The sequence below is a fragment of the Pan troglodytes genome, chromosome 8 (assembly GCF_028858775.2).
Source record: "Pan troglodytes isolate AG18354 chromosome 8, NHGRI_mPanTro3-v2.0_pri, whole genome shotgun sequence".
Lineage (NCBI taxonomy): Eukaryota > Metazoa > Chordata > Mammalia > Primates > Hominidae > Pan > Pan troglodytes.
Window position 1 is genome coordinate 13,742,830 of NC_072406.2, and position 24,211 is coordinate 13,767,040.

The following is a 24,211-nucleotide window of genomic DNA, read 5'->3' on the forward strand; positions in this document are numbered from 1 at the left end:
GCAACATGGAGAAACCTCGTCTTGACAAAAAAAAAAAAAATTCAAAAAAAAAAAATTAGCGGGGCATGGTGGCGCACGCCTGTGGTCCCAGCTACTCGGGAGGCATCACTTGAGCCTGGGAGGCAGAGGTTGCAGAGGTCACTGCACTCCAACCTGAACGGCAGTGAGACCCCTTCAAAAACAAAAACACAAAATATGACTTTCTGACATTTAGCTAGCTATCCTCAACCTCTTTATAAAAGAAACTGACATCTGTAAGGGCATCTCCCTTCCTGCACTCAAGCCACTATAAACTTTTACAATGAAAAAAACATTGGCTTAAAGTTTACAGAGCAAACCTTCCCTTTGCTTGATGCTTTTCCTGGCAATTCCTGACTATCCCTTTTTGATTCAACAAATAATAGTGTTTAGATCTAAGTTCTCTGCCTTTGGGATGTAAGTTTTCACCTGAGAGTCATGTCTTTGGAAGTGAAAATTTAGGGTTGCCTAGCAATCTGAATTGTTTAGGGGAATGGAACAGATAATTAAGAGACTGACAGTCTAAAGGAGGGGGGGAATTATTTTCACTAGCAAATGAAAAATCTTATAAAACTGTAAGATCTGCTTCTGTTAGTGCATCTGCATGTCTTTACTTTTATGTATCATATATATGTGATATTTCACTACCAAAATATATGAAAGACCTCTAATTAACCAGCTTAAAGAAAACACAAGTGCTTAAATCAAATATTTCGTCAGACAAATAGAAACTCAAATGTCTTTTAGTTCATGACTTGGGTAGATCTTTGGTAAATAAAGATTAGTTTGTTGGTTTAATGAAAGGAGCTGTGTCTTCTCATCAGCAAATACTCATTCATTTAACTCTAGGGTTTCACAGGCTGTAGAAATGATTAACAAAGAAATAAATTGAGATGATGGCTTTGTTTAATGAACTATTCAAGCATAATAACTGTTAAGAATGAATAAATTAGGGCCGAGTGCAGTGGCTCACACCTGTAATCCCATCACTAGGAGTTCGAGACCAGCCAGGCCAATACAGTGAAACCCCCTCTCTACCAAAAACACAAAAATTAGCTGAGCATGGCGGCGCACGCCTGTAATCCCAGCTACTTGGGATGCTGAGGTGGGAGTTTCACTTAAACCCAGGAGGCTGACGTTGCAGTGAGTTGAGATCAAGCCACTGCACTCCAGCCTGGGTGACACAGTAAGGCTGGGTCTCAAAAAAAAATAAAAATAACAAAGAATAAATTAGATGAATGTAAATAAGATATTTATAAACAAACTTTTCATAGTTTCACAAACCCTTTTCAAAAATTTAATCTTAAAGCCATGTTATGTTAATTAACAGATAATCATAAAATATCTATCTCATTTATAGGGTACAGAAAAGTTAAATATATTTAGGTTATAAACAAAATATATTTAGGTTATAGACAAAAATTGAGGAAATATTCAGAAATTGTTGTCATGTGGTATAAAACAGTTCAAAATTACTTCCTGGGTTTTTCACTGGAAATTCGAGTTACTAAGAGTTAAAATTGTAGTTAATATACGTAATTAAAACTATTAGGTATAAGAAACAATTTTATATACAGAGCATATTTTAAAAGATGTAAGGAAAGTTGAAAAGAGACTGATTGTTTTTCCCTTGTACACAGAGATCTTTGTATGGTCAAAATGATAAGGGGGAAAGGAAAGTAAGTTTTTCTCTTAAGGTAAAATGCCAATATAAAAAAGAAAGGTAGGCTGCAGTGAGCCGAGATCACGCCACTGCACTCCAGCCTGGGCTACAGAGGGACTCAGCCAAAAAAAAAAAAAGTCGAGTGAGGCGTGGTGGCTCGCACCTGTAATCCCAGCACTTTGGGAGGCCAAGGTGGGTGGATCATGAGGTCAGGAGTTCAAGACCAACCTGACCAACATGGTGAAACCCCATCTCTACTAAAAATACAAAAATTAGCTGGGCATGGTGGCGCATGCCTGTAATCCCAGCCACTCGAGAGGCTGAGGCAAGAGAATTGCTTGAACCGAGACCCGGGAGGCGGACGTTGCAGTGAGCCGAGATCACGCCACTGCACTCCAGCCTGGGCTACAGAGGCAGACTCAGCGCCCCACCCGCCCCCACCGCCCACCCCCCAGCAAAGAAAAAAAAAAAAGAGGTATAGGTCAAAACCAAAGGCTTCAGCAAGTTGTAGACCATTTGTGGAAGATAAATCTTGTGAAAAAAAATATTGTGTGTAATCAAGCTTGCTAAATTAGAAGAGAATTATTTAGTTTTGCTAAAATTGAACATTAATATACAACGTACACAAATGCAGGGCCAGAGTCTGGGCCCCTGTGTCAGAACAGCAGGCTTTTCTTGAAGCACTGGTCTGCTCTTTAAGAAAAAATTTTAAGTGGTTGTAAAAAGTTTATGGAAATTTTATCTTGCATGGTCCAAGCTGATTGAGATTTGATGGACAGTTTCATTAAAATAGCTTTATACTCAGGAGGCTGAGGTGGGAGGATCACTTGAGCCCAGGAGTTTGAGGCTGCAGTGAGCTATGATTACACCCCTACACTCCACCCCAGGCAACAGAGCAGACCCTGTCTCCAGGGGAAAAAAAAATAAAAGGCTCTAGCACTGACAATATACTGATGCAAAGGTAAAATTTATTTTTCTCTTTTGAACAAGATGTTCATATAATATTAATGAGGATAACAAAAGACTTTTGCTCACCTTTTGAATAAGCTGAAAAAAAAAAGATTCTGTTGGTCTCATGTCGTCTTTTTAGGTCTTTTGATTGTTTAGAAAACTGAGTATCAAAAAAGAGAAAAGGTTTTTGTTTTTTTGGCCGGGTGCAGTGGCTCACACCTGTAATCCCAACACTTTGGGAGGCCAAGGTGGGTGGATCACGAGGTCAGGAGATCGAGACCATCCTGGCTAACACGGTGAAACCCCATCTCTACTAAAAATACAAACAATTAGCCGGATGTGGTGGTGGGTGCCTGTAGTCCCAGCTACTCAGGAGGCTGAGGCAAGAGAATAGCGACTCAGGAGGCTGAGGCAGGAGAATGGCGTGAACCCAGGAGGCGGAGGTTGCAGTGAGCCCAGATGGCGCCACTGCATTCCAGCCTGGGCGACAGAGCGAGACTCCGCCTCAAAAAAAAAAAAAAAAAGGTTTTTGCTTTTTGAAATATTTCAATTATCTGGCTAAATGACTATTATTTTACAGCAACCTGTGATTCTGTTTTGAACAACATCCTTTTTAATATTTGACACATTTCCCAAAATCAACTTTCAAATTCTAAAATTAAGTCTTTTCCAAAAGGAACCCCCTGGAAGTCCGAGAGAGACCTATTAGGCTTAATTGGTATGTTAAAATTGTATGTGAAGCTTTGTCAAATAAGAAATGGTGTTTAACTTTGGGTTATATTTGTGTGCATGGTATTAATGTGTGTTCCAACGTTACATGAGATTTCTGAAATCCTGATATGTCTTGATATGTCAGACATAATTATGGTTATTATGTTAAATTGTTGTATGCCACAAAAATAACCAAATTTCCTTGTAAATTGTGTCTTTAACTGTAGCTACTCTAAGTCTTTTGGCATCCACAGACAATTATTGTTCTACTTTGACTCTTCTCAAAAAGTAGTTTACACTTGGCTACAGTCAAAAATTTGCTTTTTCTTCAAGGGAATTCATGGAAAATAATTTTTTTTTTTTTAAGAGACAAGGTCTTGGCCAGGCGCGATGGCTCATGCCTGTAATCCCATCACTTTGGGAGGCCAAGGCAGGCAGATCACCTGAGGTCAGGAGTTCGAGACCAGCCTGACCAACACGGAGAAACCCCATCTCTACTAAAAATACAAAACTAGCCAGGCATGGTGGCGCATGCCTGTAATCCCAGATACTTGGGAGGCCGTGGCAGGAAAATCACTTGAATCTGTGAGGTGGAGGTTGCAGTGAGCCAAGATCACACCATTGCACTCCAGCCTGGGCAACAAGAGTGAAACTCCGTCTCAAAACAAATAAATAAATAAAGAGACAAGGTCTCGCTCTGTTGTGCAGATTAGAGAGCAGTGGCACTTTCTAACTCACTACAATCTCAAACTCCTGGACCTAAGTGATCCTCCCACCTCAGCCTCCCGAGTAGCTACAACTATAAGCACACACCACCACACCTGGCTAATTTTTCTATTTTTTGTCGAGATGGGGGTCTTGCTATGTTGGCCAGGCTGGTCTTGAACTCATGGCCTCAAGCGATCCTCCCTTCTTGGCCTCCTAAAGTGCTGAGATTATAGCTATGAGCCACTGCACCAGGTGGTAAGTACTCTTGAATACAAGTTTCTGATAATTTTGAAGATCATTATCATTGGAGTAAGTAAAAACTTTCAGAACTCTAATAAACTGTTGTGTTCATGACGATTGCTAACTCTGTATATCAAGCAGAATAAAACTTAATTACATGGGACTGAAATTACAGATGACTGAAATGATTTTTACGACTTTTTGTTTGAAACATTGCTGATTCTTTTCATGTTTTGTTTTCCCAAGTCGAGGAAGCTTTTTTCTTTCAAGCTTTTTATAGCTTGTAGCAAATGGGTAAAACATAACTTTATGAGCAAGACTGAAACATTCACCTTACTCTCTACCTTATTTCTCCAAAATGTATAAACTATTCATGAGTACTCTTATTTTATGACAGTCTAATTATATGCGTTTTAAGTTCAATAAAAACCAGTTTATTGTAACAGGACACAATTAAGACACTGGTTATTCTACCGACGCTCTTGACTGGAATGGCATATTTTAAGATATGACCAGACTGGTTTAAAGAACAGAGGTTGACTATGTAGAGCCAATAAAAAGCCTGTTGGAAAGACTAGCCTGGTACCTTGTTTACATGGCTCCTTTACAAGGTTCCTGACGTGCAGCAAGTAAAAGAATCTTACTTTCTGACAAGCCCAGGAACCTCAAGATATCTTGCGACCTCAAGAAGAGAGGAATTCACCCAATTCATGTAAGTATTACCAGCATAGTCCTTGGCTTGGCTTCCTAGCCTTGAGGCTTTATAGTTGAATCCAAAATTCCTTATGAAAGTTCCAGCAAAGACAACTTAAAGAACCTATATGGCCAATCATTATTCTTGTTGCATTTTATGCAAATAATCAGCCCAAGTATAATACTAAAACTTATTTTGCAAGTAAGCTGGTCCTCCTAAGATTTATATCTTCAGTAAAAATGGGGACTGGGGAGAGAAAAAATTATGCTTCATAAGAAAACTATAGTACCCATGTTATTAGATTCCAGCCTTAACCATTGTTTTTGAGTTTTTATTGTTTTCCTGCAATTTGGATTGAATCTCCAATGTAATAGGATTTTTACTATGTATTTTATTGTTTTACCTCTAAGAAAACCAAAAGCATGAAATTCAAAGACTACAGAAGATTTAACAAGCAATGACAGTTACATAAATCAGTGACTTGACTGAGGGCTGAGAATGAGCCTTCCCAGCACCGTCATACATCATTCCATCATAAAAATCCACTTGTAACTGCCGCTGAGCAACTTGGTCTATGCTCCTGGGTTGCAATCATCATGCTTGGCCCAAATAAACTCTTCACTCAGCTTCTTCATTTTAGGTCAACACTAACATCACAAAAAGAGTTTCAGACAGGCCGGGGATGATGGCACATGCCTGTAATCCCAGTGCTTTTGAAGGCCAAGGCAGGAGGATTGCTTGAGCCCAGGAGTTTGAGACCAGCCTGTGCAACAAGACGAAAACCCATCTCTACAAAAAAATACAAAAATTAACCAGGTGTGGTGGCACGTGCCTGTAGTCCCAGCTACTCGGGAGGCTGAGGAGGGAGGACCGCTTGAGACTGGGAGGTTAAGACCACAATAAGCCAAGATCATGCCACTGCACTCCAGCCTGGCAACAGAGTGAGACCCTGTCTCAAAAAAAAAAAAAAGTTTCAGGCAAACTGTAAGAATCAGCCATTGAAAATTCCTGTCACTTCCAATGATTCTGAATTACTGTTCGGAAATGTAGATAACTTTTCTCAATCTTGTAGCATAGGATATCTCTGGCTTCAAAGATAACCACAATGGGCCAGGTGCGGTGGCTCACGCCTGTAATCCCAGCACTTTGGGAGGCCGAGGTGGGTGGATCACGAGGTCAGGAGATCGCAACCATCCTGGCTAACACGGTGAAACCCCGTCTCTAATAAAAAAAAATACAAAAAAATTAGCTGGGCGTGGTGGCGGGCGCCTGTAGTCCCAGCTACTAGGGAGGCTGAGGCAGGAGAATGGCGTGAACCCGGGAGGCGGAGCTTGCAGTGAGCGGAGATCAAGCCACTGCACTCCAGCCTGGGCAACTGAGTGAGACTCTGTCTCAAAAAAAAGATAACCACAATGAAAATTACTATTAATACTTTGTTTAACAGTAATTATTAAACTATTAAATATTTAAATAATTAAGTTATTAAACTATTAAGTACAGGGCCTGTATCTCTGATGCTGAACTATGATGTGTGACTTAAGCCCCCAAATACATCATGTTATTTGGATCTAAGGTGCTGCACAGAACGCTGACCCTTTCTAAGAGCTGGGTATTACTTGCAAAAGACTTATAAGCATCGGTGCATGGGTCGTTCAGTGGTAGAATTCTCTCCTGCCACGCAAAAGGCTTATAAGCAAGAAGCTATAAAGTTCCCATTTTCTGTTCTTCCTGTATTGGATGATGTAAAGCAAACTGTCACCAAGACTCAGTTTCCCAAACAGTAAAACAAGTGTTCTGAAGAATAAATGGGGGAAAAAAAGGGAGGGGGCTTTCAATCCTCTGAATTACAAGTCCAATACATTGTTGAGGGTGGGAGTTGTTGCAATTTGCAGTAGTTTCTTAGAGTGTAAGATAGTGTGAAAGATCCTGACACACACCACAGTTGCCTGAGGACAGTAAACCAAAGGCCAGGAGAGCTCACAGCAAGTCACATTATCTCTAGTGTGAGTTCCTCTACACAAAGGTGACGGGTATGAACACAGGTGTTGAAGTTGGATCCAAGAGTGCACACAGACTCCTGTGTTAACAGCGTGGACGTTAAAATGAACAACTCTCCCTGAATGCTTTAGGAAGAAAACCATTTAATTTACATGAATTTCTCTTAGACTATTTCTCAAAGATGAACTATAAGCTGCAGTCTGATTACACGATACAAACCGGAGGGTGTTAACCAGAACACCAATTAGCACCTCCCTATTTGGATTAAGGTTAATGGATTATCTAAAATGACAAAACACTTAATTTTCCTGGAGTAAATATATTTCAATCTTTTAAAAAGCACAGTCTAATAACTGCTTTAAAAATCTACCTCAAAAAGTTAAAACACTTATTTAAATTATCTAACATACATAAAATTAATGCTTTCACCAATTTCTTTTGATATACCACAGCGGAGGGTGCGCCTTAACAGCGACCAGAGTAAACTCTGCAATTACAGTGCAACGGGATGCTGGACTTAAAGAGGAGGCTCGTTACAGTCCTAGCTCTGTCACCAACTAGCCAGCTGTATCTCTAATTAATTTTACCTCATGGGCTTCAGTTTCTGAGTCTTCAGAGATCTAAAATCCTAAGACTGCAACTGCAATATTACACTGTTTTTCTGACAATTATTTTCACAAACTAGTTACCAAATCTCAGTTGACAAAATAACGTACAACAAAACTCACAGTCTTAGAATATAAACATCTTACTTCAAAAGTACTATTTAATTCACACCTAACATTTTATGAATTAAGAATTAATCAGGCCAGACACAGTGGCTCAGGCCTGTAATCCCAGCACTTTGGGAGGCCGAGGCAGGCAGATCACTTGAGGCCAGGAGTTGCAGACCAGCCTGGCCAATATGGAGAAACCCTGTCTCTGCTAAAACTATAAAAATAAGCTGGGCATGGTGACGTGCCTGTAGTCCTGGCTACTCTGGAGGTTGAAGCACGAGAATCACTTGAACCCAGGAGGTGATGATTGCAGTGAGCCAAGATACAGCCACTGCACTTCAGCCTGGGGGACAAAGTGAGACTCTGTCTCAAAAAAAAGGAATTAAAAAGAATTAAAGGTTCCTTCAGTCGTTTAATTCCAGACTGATAACGATGGAACTGATAAAAAGAAAACACTCCCTGCAACTGGGTTAAGGCTGATTAAATATTATGTTCACTATTATTATTATTAAACATTTCGTAAATATATGCTTTACAATAAATTTACCTAACCACACTTCCCAACATCAAATTGAAAACTGGAAGTTAAGGGTCAGGCATGGTGGCTCACACCTGTAATCCCAGCACTTTGGGAAGCCAAGGCAGGCGGATCACCTGAGGTGGAGAGTTCGAGAGCAGCCTGACCAACATGGAGAAACCCTGTCTCTACTAAAAATACAAAACTAGCCAGGCGTGGTGGCACATGCCTGTAATCCCAGCTACTCAGGAGGCTGGGGCAGGAGAATCGCTTGAACCCAGGAGGTGGAGGTTGCAGTGAGCCGAGATCGCACCATTGCACTCCAGCCTGGGCAACAAGAGTGAAACTCCATCCCAAAAAAAAAAAAAAAAGAAAGAAAGAAAACTGGAAGTTAATGATCCAGCATTTATTTGCCTTGCTCATATAATTATCTAATACAATTTGTGGCCATATAACGATTTTGGGAAAACATCTAGTCTACAGTTACTTATGTTGAGCTGTAACTTCATGTGATTTCATGAAAAACCTATTCTCAATAACAGAATAAAACTACCACTTCTTTCTTTCCTGTAAGGTTGGCAGGGGGAGGCGGGGCGGGGGAGGACTACCACAATGACCAACACACTTCCAAAATTCTGAACTTACAGGTAATAGTATGCCAAGAATCTGTGTGGCCTTGCCTGAAAGATAATAAAACTTGTGGTCACTCGGAATCCTAAGGCACACTGCAAAAGTTTACTCTTCACTGGAATTTCTCCAGGTCATGGAGATTTTTAAGTGCCTCAATGCTTCTACAGTTTATTTGGCAATTCTACATCCCATTTCCAGTCCTTTCATGCTTAGGTTTAACTCTCCTGTACTGAGCCCTGAAGAATGATTTCAGCAGAAGAGATTAAATTCATCGGCGTGTACAAAGAAATGGGAAGAGCAGTGAAAAACTGAAGGCCACGTGCACACGCAGCAACACTGGTAATACTGCTTCCCATATTCATTCTTTGGTCTTCACTGACAGCGTGAAGAAGCAACTATTGCTGATTCATCAGTTACTCATTTTCACAATGGTCAGTACTCCAAGTCAGCGGTAACCAATCTTTTTTGGCACCAGGGACTGACAGGTTTCATGCAAGACAATTTTTCCACAGACAGAGCGGAGGGGTCAGGGGGTGGGGGGTGGTGAGGAGGATGCTTTCAGGATGAAACTGTTCCACCTCAGATCATCAGGCACTAGATTCTCATAAGGAGCATGCGACCTAGATCCCTTGCATGTGCAGTGCACAGTAGGATTTGAACTCTTATGAGAATCTAGTGCAACTGCTCATCTGAGAGGAGGTGGAGCTCAGGCAGTAATGCTCACTCACCCTGCTACTCACCTCCTGCTGTGCAGCGCAGTTCCTACCAGGCCATGATGGGTACGGTTCGACAACCTGGGAGTTAGGGACCCCTGCTCCAAGTGACCCACTGAAAGGCAACCTGAACTAGCAATTTAGCCTGGTAACAACTGTCAATGGAGCAAGGCACAGGGGCTCACACTCATATTCCCAGCAACCTGGGAGGCTGAGGCTGGAGGATCACTTGAGGCCAGGAGATTGAGGCCAGCCTGGGTGACATGGCAAGACCTCATGTCTCAAAAAATTATTATTTAAATAGCCAGGAGAATCACTGGAGCTCAGAAATTGGAGGCTGCAGTGAGCACTGGCCACACCACTGCACTCCACTCCTGCAGCCTGGGCAACAGAACGAGACCCCGTCTGTTAAATAAATAAATAAATAAATAACAAGTATCACTGGAGGTATGGATATTAACCACAGAGGAATATGGAACATAGAACTTAAAATCATGCTACGCAGGCCGGGCACAGTGGCTCACGCCTGTAATCCCAACACTTTGGGAGGCCAAGGCAGGCAGATTGCTTGAGGTCAGGAGATCGAGTCCATCCTGTCTAACATGGTGAAACCCCGTCTCTACTACAAATACAAAGAAATCAGCTGGGCGTGGTGGCACACGCCTGCAGTCCCAGTTACTTGGGAGGCTGAGGCAGGAGAATGGCGTGAACCTGGGAGGCAGAACTTCCAGTGAGCGGAGACTGTGCCACTGCACTCCAGCCTGGGAAACAGGTGAGACTCCACCTCAAAAAAAAAAACAAATTATGCCAGACAGAAGTCCACCCAAAAAGACTTTCACAGTAAGCTACTGTATTTACAGTACTGAAGAAACACTAAATGCCAGTGTTCTATCAGTGGTTTAAATGTTTTTAACCTCCTAAAAGCACAAGAGACAATGCTTTCATCCTTTCAAATGTCTAGATTTTTAGAAGGTAGCTTCCCATAGGGACTTCAAGTCTACTTTTAAAGTCAGGACTGAATGGTTAAAGCAATGAACTAGAAATCCATTGGGGTTTCCCGACACAGGTCTGAATCCTACCAATTACCACATCTTTTCCTTTGCAAACGTGATTTACTGACCCCTCCTCCAGATGGAGAGCCTGGTATTTATTACCTCTCAGGAAGAAGTGTGACTGCTCCCCAACCTGACCAAACTTTCCCCCTTTATGGACCCAGTAAAAAAAAAAAAAAAAAATCTGTACATGCCTCCTAAAGGTTACTGGTATTCTCTGACTGATAAGGCAAAAATTACACAGACGATAATCTCAACAATGAAATACAAATATGTAATCAACAAAGATAAAAAGAATGCTCAGAAAAGCATGAAGCCACCTTTAAAGAAAATTTTAAAGGACCTGATATTTTTGAAAAGAGAATGTTCAACATGTTAACAGATAACAATCACTGAAGCAATTTGTAAATCTATACCAAATTGATCACTAGGTTTTCATCTCTGTATTTTGAGCACTGACAAAAAAAACAAAGCTCTCTGAAATGTGAAAACAAAATGTTCTCATTTTTCAGAGACATTCCTAAAAAAGGCATGTTTGAAATTATCTGAAATAACAAATATACTTTAAACAACTGGCAAATATTAGCAAATTTAAGACATATTTTATAAACAAATTTTAAAGCATTTTTAGGCCAGGTGCAATGGCTCACATCTGTAATCCCAACACTCTGGGACTGCTTGAACCCAGGAATTTGAGACCAGACTGGGCAACATAGTGAGACCCGCCACCTCTACAAAAAAAAAATTTTTTTTTAATTAGCCAGGTGTGGTGGCATGCACCCATGGGTCCCAGCTACTCGGGAGGCTAAGGTGGCAAGATCGCTCAAGCCCAGGTCGAGGCTGCAGAGAGCTGTGAGCATGCCACTGGACTCCAGCCTGGGTGACACAAACTGTCTCAAAAAAATAAAATATTTTTTAAACATACACGATTATATGTAATACAAATTAAAGGGATTTTAAGGAAGCTGGCTGGTCTCATTTAGACTGGGGCTTGGCCTTTTCAACTATGAAGAGAGGTGTACACAAGAAGAAAGAGATTCCCTACCTTGCCGCCCAGTAACACCCACATGTGACCACTCCCTGCTTCCACACGACTCTGCAAAGCAGAATCATTTAAAAAAGACAATTCTATGACATAAAATCCTCCAACTGCTTCCCACTGGTCTTAGGATAAAGGGCAAAATAATCGACCTATATGGGACCTCCCAAGCTCTGTAAAATAAAACTCTCCACCTACCTCCCAGCCGCTAGTTCCATCAAAGCACTCTGCACCTTCCCACTTGGGGCACTACACAGGTAATTCTCTCTGCTGACCTCTCACTCCACCACCATCCCTCCAATCTCGGTGCCACCATCACAACCTCAGGGAAGCCTTCTGATCCCTCCCATCCAGGCCGGATGTCAGTGCACTGCACTTTCTTATTGGATTATGTGATTGTCCACCTGTCTCAATGGACAGCAAACTCCAAGAGATGCCAATCTATCCCTCTTGTTCACCATACTGGGATCTACTCATCAACTATTTAGCACATGCTACCTACCAGATATTGTTCTAAGGCTTAGGTTCATACTGAGGAGCAAAATATAAATCTTGATCTCATAAGAGTTTACATTCAAGTATGAGAAGACGGGCCATACATAAATTAGTAAGTAAATTATATGGTATGTTATAGTGTCATAAATACTATGAAAAAAGTACAGCAAGAAGGGGAGACATGGAGAGTGCAGGGCAGGATACACCATAATATATGTGACTGTTGTAGCAGACTATCCAAAGCAGCATGCAGCTGAGAGCCAGCCACTTCCAGAGGCCAGTCTCTACGGCTTTACATAGAACAATGCACTTTCCTATTCCTGCTGGATGACGGGCCTTACAGAAAAATCCTGTTGCCTTTCATCTTTGCATCCCTAGTGTTCAACTGGTCAGAACACCTGCCACAGGAAGAAAATGAACCCTTTTCTTACCTCTCAGTGGCCCTCCTTTATGCCAGGCCCTTTAGCAATACTTAACAGAAAATAAAAAATGGAAAAACATCCACTAAAGTTTAAAAGATACATTTTCAATATTGCAATTGTTTCATTTTGGGTTAACATGATGTTTTTATTTTAAAGCAAAATAAAGGTAAGAAATTCTATGGCTATCTAAAAGGGGGCATTTATTTATTTTATTTTATTTCATTTTTTTTCAGACAGAGCCTCACTCTGTCGCCCAGGCTGGAGTGCAGTGGTGTGATCTCAGATCACTGCAACCTCTGCCTCCCGGGTTTAAGCAATTCTCCCGCCTCAGCCTCCCAAGTAGCTGGGATTACGAGCACGCACCACCACGCCTGGCTAATTTTTGTATTTTTAGTAGAGACAGGGTTTCACCATGTTGGCCAGGCTGGTCTCGAACTCCTAACCTCAGGTGATCCACCCGCCTCGGCCTCCCAGAGTGCTGGGATTACAGGCATGAATCAAAGTGCCCGGCCGAAAGAGGGCACATTTTTAAAGACTGAGAAACAGTGTAATTTAAAGGTCATGTGGTTAAATTACTCTATCTGAAAATACTTCATGCGCTAAATGTAGCTATGAAAAGTCAGTTAAAAACTTGTAAATATAACTTTTATACTCTATAAGAAACTTTCTAATGTATGCTTTTTGAGTAAAGATTTTCCTATTTGTTTACAGAAATGTGCAAGTATACAATCAGCAAACAATTTCTCTGGAACACAGGTGGGAGATGTCTTTGAGCATTCTTATCTCTTTACTTGAATTACTTTCACTAAACATCTACAGTTTACCAGTCCCTGGGCTGGACAGAGGTGACAAGCATAAAAAGAGAATCTCACTCACAAGGAGCTTACATTAATTATGTGCTAAGTAACACAAAGGTACACTTAGTTGCTACAGAAACAGAGAAGCATAATCTCAGAAGTTAACGCAAAGCAGTCTGGAGGACTCCTAAAGTATCTTTTTAAGGATGGTTTAAGGAGCTAAGTAAATATTTTAAAAATTTTTTTAAAGGAGGTGGACATTCAATTTCAGTCAAAGAATCTACCAACAGCAATGGCTACAACGTTTGCAACACCAAGGTAGGAGAGGGAGGCGTGGTCCTGATTAAAAGGTGGGGCAGGGCAAGAAGGAAGACACAGAAGTGGAAGCACACACAGGGCGAGGCCTAGGGCAGTCCTGATGAGTTTCTGAAAAGAGGCCAGCCATCAGGCTATGCCACACTCTGGCTACAGTGTGACTAAAATGATTTGTGTAAATAAAAGAGCATTTTATTGGGCAAATTTATGCACATCAGACTTCATAAAGAACATTTTCAGCAAAGATCAAGTCTCATCTCTATGATTATCATACTCCCCCTAAAAACTAAGCAGTACGCTTTCAAATTTGTGTTAAACATGGCCGGGCGCAGTGGCTCACGCCTGTAATCCCAGCACTCTGGGAGGCCAAGGCAGATGGGTCACTTGAGGTCAGAAGTTCAAGACCAGCCTGGCCAACACAGTGAAACCCAATTTGTACTAAAGTACAAAAATTAGCCGGGCATGGTGGCACGCACCATGTATGTATGTAGTCCCAGCTACTCAGGAGGCTGAGGCAGGGGAATCGCTTAAACCCTGGAGGCAGAGGTTGCAGTGAGCCGTGATCGTGCCAGTGCGCTCCAGCGTGGGCAACAGAACGAGACTCGGTCTCAAAAAAAAAAAAAAAAAAATTGTGTTAAACATGAAATACTTTCAATATTACAATGTACTCCATGGTCTAGGTCTCCTAACCAGGGCAATGGGGTTGATGGGAAAGAAGATGTAAAACCAGTAGCATCACTGAACTGCAAATCCTTTATGGTTGAAATAGGAGCCATGACAGCTTCACCAGAAAAATTATGAGAAGACAGAGTTTATAAAGGCATTGAAGGGACAAAAGGTATTAAGGTATGGGGTGGCGGGGGGGCAGTGAGAAAGAGAAGGGAAGGAAACACAGCTGAGTTAATAATTTTCCTTGTTCCTAAGGAAGGCATTTACACACAGGAAAAACAAAGCATTAGAATGTTAGGGGAAAAAACTTTCAAGTTGGAATTTATCTCCCTTCTTTTGAGAACCTAGGAGTTTTCTACCTTACAACTCCATGTTCTAAAAAAGGAATTCATTTTCCAATCAAAATAACTCTAGAAGTAGAGTAGTTACAAAGATATCAACAAGCATAAGAGCAAAAAGTTTAAACTGAACTAAACTCAGACCTGATGAGGTTAACTCTCTGAGTGCCTCATTTACTTCGTACTCTAAAATAAGCTTTTACAGAAAAAGGAGAACTCTTCACATCAATAAAGTTCTACAAAAGAGCATAAGCAAGGAAACCCTTACAGCAGTGTCTGTTTTTAACAAGATATTTTCCAAAAACATGACTTCAGTGTTCATGTCTTCTCCCCATTGGAAAAAGGTTGTTTTGAGAATTTTGTAGAAGAAATTACAAGAATATACTCCAAGATTTTTGTGCAATTTATCAATCTGAAAAGAATATCCCTAAATCTGACAGAATCTATAAGAGTACTGTATGCATGATAAAAGCATATTTAAAACTTGTACCTTTGGCCGGGTACGCCGTGGCTCACGCCTGCAATCCCAGCACTTTGGGAGGCCGAGGCGGGCGAATCACCTGGGGTCAGGAGTTCAAGACCAGCCTGGCCAACATGGTGAAATCCCAACTCTACTAAAAATACAAAAAAAAAAATTAGCCAGGTGTGGTGGAGGGCACCTGTAATCCCAGCTACTCGGGAGGCTGAGGCAGGAGAATCACCTGAACCCAAGAGGCGGAGGTTGCAGTGAGCCAAGAACGCACCATTGCACTCCAGCTTGGGCGACAAGAGTGAAAGTCCGCCTCAGGAAAGAAAAAAAAAAAAAAAAAAAAACTTGTACCTTTAACACTAGGATAAAAACAAATGAAATCGATTGATGGTAACACATCTATATAGCTTTTTTACAACTTTGAGAGGCCCTAACATAGACAACACGTTACTAAAATTGGAAGACCTAGATTATAATCCTAGCTATCACTATTTTGACGGAAAATATGAATTTTAACATGACAATGAAATAACAGTGAAAGGAGTTTGTCAGCCACTCCTTGGCTGGTAACATCTACCATAGCCTATCACTACAAAAACTTGCAAATCTATGTAGAGTAGCTGCAGCTACCTGAAGGCACTGTTCATTGTAAACACCATTAACAATTTGATGTCCCAATTTGCATGTTTTGGGGGTGGGGGGAGACAAGGTCTCACTGTTGTCCAGGATGGAGTGCAGTGGCAGGATCATGGCTCACTGCAGCCTCAACCTCCCAAGCTCAAGCGATCTTCCCACTTCAGCTTCTCCAACAGCTGGACTACAGGTGTGAGCCACCATGCCTGGCTAATTTTTTGATTTTTTGGTAGAGATGAGGTCTCTCTATGTTGCCCAGGCTGGTGAACTCCTGGGCTCCTAAACTCACCTAGGCCTCCTAAAGTGCTGGGATTACAGGAATGAGCCACCTCACCCAGCCTGCACGTATTTTAGAACTACATTTTAAGATAATGTGAAGACTGCTTCATAAAAACAGCTTAAATATATACTTGTCAAAACTTGTGCTTACTTATGGAAATTGCATTAAATTCAATAAATTCTTTAAATCTCACTTTTAAAAATGGCAATCTTCCCGAACATTAAACCAAATTACATTTCTCCCTGAATTTGCTGCCACTTAATTTCAGCTACTCTTCTAGAGAATAGTACCCATGTTATCTTTTTTTCTGTCTGGTTCCTACTCAAAAATAGTGGAACTGCTTTCTCCAAATATGCATTCTGTGCTCAGAAGCTGTTTTCTCTGCCCAGATACATGTGTAAACAAGCCAAAAAAAAAACAAAACAAAAAAACAAAAACAAAAACAAAACTTTCTGCTAATAGATTGACAGCTACAAGGTAGAATATTTTAAAAATTCAGTAAGCTGGGCGCAGTGGCTCACTCCTGTAATCCCAACACTTTGAGAAGCCGAGGCAGGTGGATCACTTGAGGCCAGGAGTTCGAGACCAGCCTGGGCAACATGCTGAAACCCCGTCTCTACTAAAAATACAAAAATTAGCCAGGTGTGGTGGCACGTGCCTGTAAATCCCAGCTACTCGGGGGGCTGAGGCAGGAGAATAACTTGAAGACCTAGGAGGTGGAGGTTGCAGTGAGTTGAGATCGTGTCACTGCATTCCATCCTGGGTGACAGAACAAGACTCCAACTCGGGGGGGGAAGAAAAAAATCAGTAATAGTAAAAATAGCAAAACCAGACAACATTTCCATGTTTGTGTTACAACAGTCCTAAGAAAATGAGATTATCATCATCCCCCTGTTACAATTGAGAAAATGTAGGCAACACGAGGGTAACTTCTAATGAATAAGCCATGCCTTTGTTTCGTATAAATAAGTCAACTCAACTCACATTAACTTTTCAAAATACCGGATAAAATTTATTTCTAACCAATGCAAGTTTCAAAGATAAGTACACAAATTAAATTTATGATTAAATAATAAGCTTGTTAATCTGATGCCTTTCGGAACGCATTTCACTTAGCAAACCTCAATTAAGCTATTTCTTATATGGTTTGATTACAAAACTGCCTTTCAGCATATTAAATACAAGGAGAAAAAACTGAAAAGCCACAACCATTTCAACTTCTGTAAATTACCCTGACTGTAATGAGGGGCGCCAGGCAGGTTGGGGAAGTATGGAAATTGCACACTGCACACACCACCTGACCACGAAGAAAAAAGAGGACACCACTCTTTCCCACTGTGGTCTTCACAAACTACAACTCAGCACCTATTTCAAGTGCATTTAAATATTCAAACAACTGAAACTAAGAGAAAAAAACTTTCGAAAGGGAAAATAACTTGTCTGTCCCCTTCAATGTTCACCTTGGAGTTGCTCTTATCTCTAGAAAAAGGCCTCACGCATACTGTTTATACTTACAAACTCCACTGCCCTGTCAAGGAAAACCTTCCTGTTTTCTCAGTTATCCAAAACTTCAAACTTCCAATTTACTATTAAGACAAGTTACTGGGCATCCACTTAGAGAATCTAAAACGAAAGCCAGATAGGAGGTAGTTTTCTACAGCTAGCTTTCTCAAGTTTCATCTCAGCCAAGTTTTAAGAACGTTTTACGTAAAAATAAGGGGAAAAGCAAAATTACATTCGCATGAAGTTTCGACGCACAACGGCACCGAGACGGAAAGACTCTTCACGTTCCCAAGCGCATCCTGAGAGGCAGGTGCAGCAGCTTTCCGATGGCTCCTCTGCCGCCCATGTATCCCAGCCCCAAGACCAACACAGGCAATCTTCACATCTGACTTTATTTTTTTAACTCCTTCAGATCCACCTCTGCTCAAGTCTATCAACAGGAAAACAGGAGCGTTCCAAACACACACCGAGCAACAGGATCCCAACTTCCTGGTTCTAAAGGAATGCGATGCCCTGATGACCCGTCCCGCCCCGCACCCGCACGGCCGCCTATCCGGGCTCCGGCGGGACCGAGGGGCGAGTGGCAAGGCTGGCGCCGCACTGCGGGTGCCGGCGCCCGCCCGGCCTGGGGGCGCTCGCGGCCCGCGACCCCGGCCCCGCCCAGGCCCTGCCCGACCCCCGTCCTCGCCGGCCTTCGCCCAACCCCGGCCTCCCGACCCTGACCCCGGCCCGCTCTTCCGGGCACCCAGCTCCGTCGACTCCCGCCTCGCCTCAACGGGTCCTCCTAAGCCCCGGCCCCGGCCTTCCCCTGCCCCGGCCCCGGCCCTCCTCAGCCCCAGTTTTCCCCTGCCCCGGCCCCGGTCCTCCTCAGCCCCGGCTTTTTCCTGGCCCTGACCCCGGTCCTCCTCAGCCCTGGCCCTTCCCGTGCCCTAGCCCCGGTCCTCCTCAACCCGGCCCCGGCCTTCCCCTGCCCCGGCCCCGGCCCAGGCCCGGCCCTGCCCGCCGCGGCCGCGTCCTCCGGGAAGATGGCGGCGCAGTGACAGGCGGCGCGGCGCGGGTCCGAGCTGGGCCGGGAGGGACCGCCCGCCGCGGCCCAGGGTGCCTCACCTGTCAGCGCCGCCGCCCCGCCCGACCGGCCGCCCGCGGGCTCCTCGCCTTAACCCCGGGGCCCGGCGGCCGCGCCACACGCGGGGACGGCGAGGAGAGAGACGGCAGGGAGAGGCGGCGCGGCCGGGCCGGGCCGGGCCGGAGGTAGGGGAGAGGGCGGGCGCGAGCTGGCGGCGGCGGCGGCGGCGGATTCTTCCCCTTTCGGGCCCGAAAATGTCTCAACCCCGGGACTCCAGATCCCCAACGCTCCTTCCCGTTCGCATGAGAACACACAGCTCCCACTTCCGGGGCCCTGCGGAAGTCCCGCCCCCGCGCGGACCCGCGCCCCGCGCCCTGAACTCGCGCACTCACCCGCCGGTCCCGCGGACTGGCGCTCAGCCCCGGGAGAGCCTCACGTCATGGTGTTCCGGCGCGCTGATTGGGCGCACCCGACGCTCGGCCCGCCCCGCCGCCTTCTTGGCCTCTCCGCGCGTACACCCTGCTCGCGGCCTTGCGATTGGCGCGTGCGCGCACATCGCCCCGCCCCGCGCACGCCGCACGTCCGCCCCGCCCGCCGTCCCCGGCGCGACCAGAGCGCCTGACGCTGGGGGGCCGTGTGGGCCCTGACTTCCGGAGGGCTGGGCCCTGGTCCTCCGCCACCGCGTGCGCCCCTTAAAGACCCCTGCCCGCCGCCCAGGACGGATGGCGACCCCGGCCCTAGCCTGTCCCCAGACCCTGGACCAAGGCCCCGGCCCTGCCCCGAACCCCTCATCCCACCCCCGGGACCCAGGCCCCGACCCTGGCCACCCAGGACACGCCCTGGCCCTTCCCCGAACTCCCACCCCACAGCTGGGATCAAGGTCCCGGCCCTGCCCGGAACACCCCACCCCACACACGGGACCCAGGCCCCGGCCCTGCCCCGAACTCCCACCCCACACCCGGGACCAAGGTCCCAGCCCTACCCCGAATGCTACACCCCACACCCAGGACACAGGCCCCGGCCCTGCCCCGAACTCCCACCCCACACCTGGAATCAAGGTCCCGGCCCTGCCCGGAACTCCCCACCCGACACCCGGGACCCAGGCCCCGGCCCTGCCCCAAACTCCCACCCCACACCCGGGACCAAGGCCCCGGCACTGCCCCGAACGCCCCACCAGGGACCCAGGCCCCAGCCCTGTCCCGAACTCCCGCCCCACACCTGAGACGAAGGTCCGGGCCCCGAAGTCCCAACCCCACACCCAGGACCCAGGCCCCGGCCCTGCCCAGAACTCCCCACCCTACACCCGTAAGTAAGGCCCCGGCCCTGCCCCGAACCCCCGCCCCACACCCCTAACCAAGGCCTCGGTTCAGCCCCGGAATCCCCAACCCCACACCTGGGATCAAGGCCCCGGCCCTTCCCCAAACCCCCAACCCACACCCGGGACCAAGGCCCCGGCCCCACGTTTCCTAGAGGCGCTGGGTTCGGGCCCACGTTGCAACGAGTCAGATGCTCTTGGTAGCTCAGGGAGGTGTTCACACTCCTGCTGTTTCAGTGAGGATGGTGACGACTCCGAACTATAGCAGCATACTCTACCTACCCCTGATCAGTTTATGGAAGAAAAGGAAACCAAACAAAGTATGTTGCGTTTCCCTTAAGCTTGCTGCCTGATTTTCTGGTTTCTGCTCTGATTGGCTACATATACACATATTATCAATTATTCCAAATTTTAGGTTTGTTCCCCCATTAAAACGGCTTTTCAGGGATACCATATTCATGGTTAACCGTGTACCTGTGCTTACAACTGCTTTTCTAATTTTGTTTTTTGATACAGGGTCTTGCTCTATGCAGGTCTGCACTCTGAGCTCAGAGTGCTGTCCGGGGCCCCCAAAATCTGGGATTAGAGATGGGAGCCGGTGTACCCAGCCTGTGCTTATAATTTTTCGTACTCAGCGTTCAAATGCTGACAATTCTGCATTTTGGAAGAAAGCCTCTCCGGCTTCCCATAGTGGGCAGACTGTTGACATCAAGGTTGTATGCCTTCTTTGTGAAACCTTGTTGCATCCTAGCTTTAAGGGAATTTGCAAGTTAAATAATTATATTCATAGTAATGTTTTTAAAGAACATTTAACGACATAAGACACATTTCCTTTAATATTAAAAGCATGTACATATTTCAGAAAACTTGCTTACCTGGACAACCTGCCCTGCCCAGTAGGCCATAGTGTCCTTGCTTAGGTGCCTGGTTCCTTTACCTCCACGGATAACCTACAGGAGCTTACTCTTGGTTCATAACATTGCTAGGGCCATTGATGTGGTATAAGTCTAGGAATTCTGCCCCAAAATTGGTAGGTTAAACTTTTTTTTTTTTTTTGAGACTGACTCTCCCTCTGTCACCCCGGCTGGAGTGCCGTGGCATAATCTCGGCTCACTGCAACCTCAGTCTCCCGGGTTCAAGTGATTCTCCTGCCTCAGCCTCCGGAGTAGCTGAAACTACAGCCGCATGCCACCACGCCCAGCTAATTTTTTGTATTTTTAGTAGAGATGGGGTTTCACCGTGTTAGCCAGAATGGTCTTGATCTCCTGACCTCGTGATCCGCCTGCCTCAGCCTCCCTAAGTGCTGGGATTACAGGCGTGAGCCACCGTTCCCGGCTGGTAGGTTAAACTTCAATCTTTTTTGTCTATGTCTACATTCCAGCAGACATCTATGTCTTACCTATTACAAAAGAAAGTAATGGGATGGGTTCAGTGGCTCATGCCTGTAATCCCAGCACTTTAGGAGGCCAAGGCAGGCAGATCGCCCAAGGCCAAGAGTTCAAGACCAGTCTGGGCAATATGTCAAAGCCCCATTTCTTTAAAAAATTATACAAAAGTAGCCGGGCATGTGGTGCATGGCTGTGGTTCCAGCTACTCAGGAGGCTGAGGTGGGAGGATCGCTTGAGGTTGAGGCTGCAGTGAGCTGTGATTGTGCCACCGCATTCCAGCCTGGGTGACAGAGCGAGACCCTGTCTCAAAAAAAGAAAAAAAAAAAAAACTAAAACTAAAACTAAAAGAATTCCATCTCTTCTTTCTCTTCGTATTGTGTAATCCTTTCCAACAATCAGAACTGGGCTTTTTGTTCCCTCGTGATCTTCTTTTTTTCAAACCTGTGTTTCAGAAGAAACATCCATTTTCACCTTGAGATGTGAGGTTATAACATGAAATACATTTTCATGGCATTTCTCCTTAGACAAGATCAGTTTTTTAAAACTTTAGTATAAATTTCTCAAACCATGATCAGATACTCCCTCATTTCCCATGTCAAGTGGTTACAAATTCTGTCAATCCTACCTAAAAACTCTTTCCTTCTCCCCCTCCCCCCAGTGGTTTTGCCGTTGTTACTGCTCACCTGGTTTGATTCAGTGGCGTCGCGGTTGGTCTCTGCTACAGTCCATTACTCACAGTGCCAGCACACGTTTCCTTAAAAAGCCTCATCACCATCCTCCTGCAATGCGACCTTCACCGGCTCCCCGTTGCCTGCCCAGGAGGATAAAGTCCAAGTTCTCCTGTGGAAAGAAGACCCTTCACACGCTAGTCCCAGCCTGTCTTCAGCCCAGCCCCCTATGTTTCCTTTCCTGCCTTATCCTAAGACATCCTTACCTTCCAATCACACTCACTTTCCGAGCATTTTTGAAGGTATTGAGGGAGTTGATGAGTCTACACTTGAATAAAATACAGACTTTACACTCCAGACTGCACAGTTGACAGGTAAGTCCACAGTTCATAGTGTGGACAGTCCTATACAAAGAAATGGAGAGGTGCCCCAGCTCCAGACGCTGCACTGCTCTGGAAGTCGAGGGCGGCATTCTTTTGGAGCCTGAGCACTTAGGTCCTAATGGATGTGAGTCCCCTGGCCTCGAATGTGCTTCCTGTACTTGGATGTCTCCTTCTGGCGGAATCTCGCTTATTTTTCAAGTTACAGCCCAAATGTCAACCACTGAAGTGTTTTAGACAGTTGATTTTCCTTCTGGGCCCTATTATTAGCACTTGTTTGTAGCTCTGTTGAGCTACATCACATCATACAATTTTCAGCTGACACTACTGTCATCCCAAAGAAATGGTCAGGCCTCAAGGGCAGAGGCAGCGAGGGCAGTGATCTTGGGACAAAGTCTCTACCAAACAAATACAGCATGTGTATTTCTCTAGCAGAGGCCTACATTTCAACTGGTGTCTGAGAACATTCTTTTCTTTTTCTTTTTTCTTTTCTTTTCTTTCTTTTTTTTTTTTTTTGAGTCTCCCTCTGTCTCCCAGGCTGGAGTGCAGTGGCACAATCTTGGCTCACTGCAACCTGCGCCTACCGAGTTCAAATGATTCTCCTGCCTCAGCCTCCCGAGTAGCTGGGATTACGGGGATGCACCATGATGCCCAGCTAATTTTTGTTGTTTTTTTTGTTTGTTTGTTTTTTGTTTTTAGTAGAGTCAGGGTTTCACCATGTTGGTCAGGCTGGTCTCGAACTCCTGACCTCAAGTAATCTACCTGCCTCGGCCTCCCAAAAATGCTGGGATTACAGGTGAACATTCTTTTATTTTATCCCCAAGCATTTTCTGTGAAAAAATAAACACTACTTCTCCAATGTGTAGCCGCATTGCTCAAAAATTCATTTTTGATGATTTAGGACTATTCCTTTGCCCATTGATTAAACAAATATTCACTGAGTACCTACTCGGTCTCAGGGACTGCTAATGTTGCAGAGATCAGGGGAGCATCACAGATGAGAAGCAGGTAACCAGGGATGGAGGGTGAGGATGAGGGATGGAGGGTGAGGTGAGGCTGTGTAGAGTGCTTGGGTGGCTCACAAGCGGGGTCCAAGCCAACTTAAGAAGGAACCAGAAAACGATGACTAAGCCGGGGCCAGAGACAAACCATCCACGAGAAGGACACAGGTGGGAAGAAGGAGGCAGTGAGTCACAATTTACTATGAGGCAGGCCAGACGCAGTAGCTCAAACCTATAATCCCAGCATGTTGGGAGGCCGAGGCGGGTGTATCATCTAATGTCAGGAGTTCGAGACCAGCCTGGCCAACATGGTGAAACACCTGTCTGTAGTAAAAATACAAAAAAATTAGCTGGGCGTGGTGGCGGTCGCCTGTAGTCCCAGCTACTCATGAGGCTGAGGCAGAAGAATTGCTTAAACCCAGGAGGCTGAGGTTGCAGTGAGCGAGATCGTGCCATTGCACTCCAGTCTGGGCAACAAGAGTGAAACTGTCCCCCCCCCAAAAAACAACAAAAAACCAGATTTACTATGAGGCAAGAAAGACCCTTAGAAGGTTTTGCTGTGGAGTATCTCCAGCCACAAAAGCCACTCCAATAGAAACACAATAAGGAACTGGCCTAGGCAAATTAGGTGGAAGTATTAAAATGAAGAATGGTGGTAATACATTTGAATACTGTGAGTAAAAAAGAACGCATGAGCTTTTACAGATACTAAGAAATATACGTGAGTGGGTAAGTAAAAAATAGTAGCAATGAGGAAGGAAAAAAGAAAGCTCTTCTTTACAGTAAAATGCTGACTAATATATGAAAAAGAGATTTTTTTAT

The 24,211-nt window shown here is 44.8% G+C and overlaps 2 protein-coding genes across 9 annotated transcripts in view; one reads left to right on the forward strand and one right to left on the reverse strand.

Annotated features, from left to right (window-relative positions):
• LARP4B (La ribonucleoprotein 4B) overlaps positions 1-18,819 on the reverse strand; it is a 121,990-nt gene extending 103,171 nt beyond the window's left edge. For 5 of the 7 annotated variants that reach the window (XM_016962531.4, XM_016962530.4, XM_063781285.1 and 2 more), the window contains exon 1: positions 18,679-18,819. The gene's annotated coding sequence lies outside the window, so the exon portion shown is untranslated. Of the gene's footprint in view, positions 1-17,803; positions 18,002-18,678 lie in introns of those variants that run through there. The other 2 variants (XM_063781282.1, XM_009457841.5) reach the window with 1 other exon arrangement.
• A 414-nt stretch (positions 18,820-19,233) lies between these two features.
• LOC104008075 (uncharacterized) lies at positions 19,234-23,249 on the forward strand. Of its 2 annotated transcripts, XM_016962534.4 has the most exons (4): positions 19,234-19,942; positions 20,190-20,272; positions 21,999-22,382; positions 22,908-23,249. In XM_016962534.4, exons 1-3 carry the CDS (start codon positions 19,360-19,362, stop codon positions 22,377-22,379), a joined length of 1,047 nt encoding a protein of 348 aa, XP_016818023.3. In that variant the 5' UTR covers positions 19,234-19,359; the 3' UTR covers positions 22,380-22,382; positions 22,908-23,249. The 2 variants fall into 2 exon arrangements, with proteins under 2 accessions (XP_016818023.3, XP_016818022.3); XM_016962533.4 differs by having other exon boundaries at positions 21,999-23,249.
• Positions 23,250-24,211: the final 962 nt, after the last annotated feature.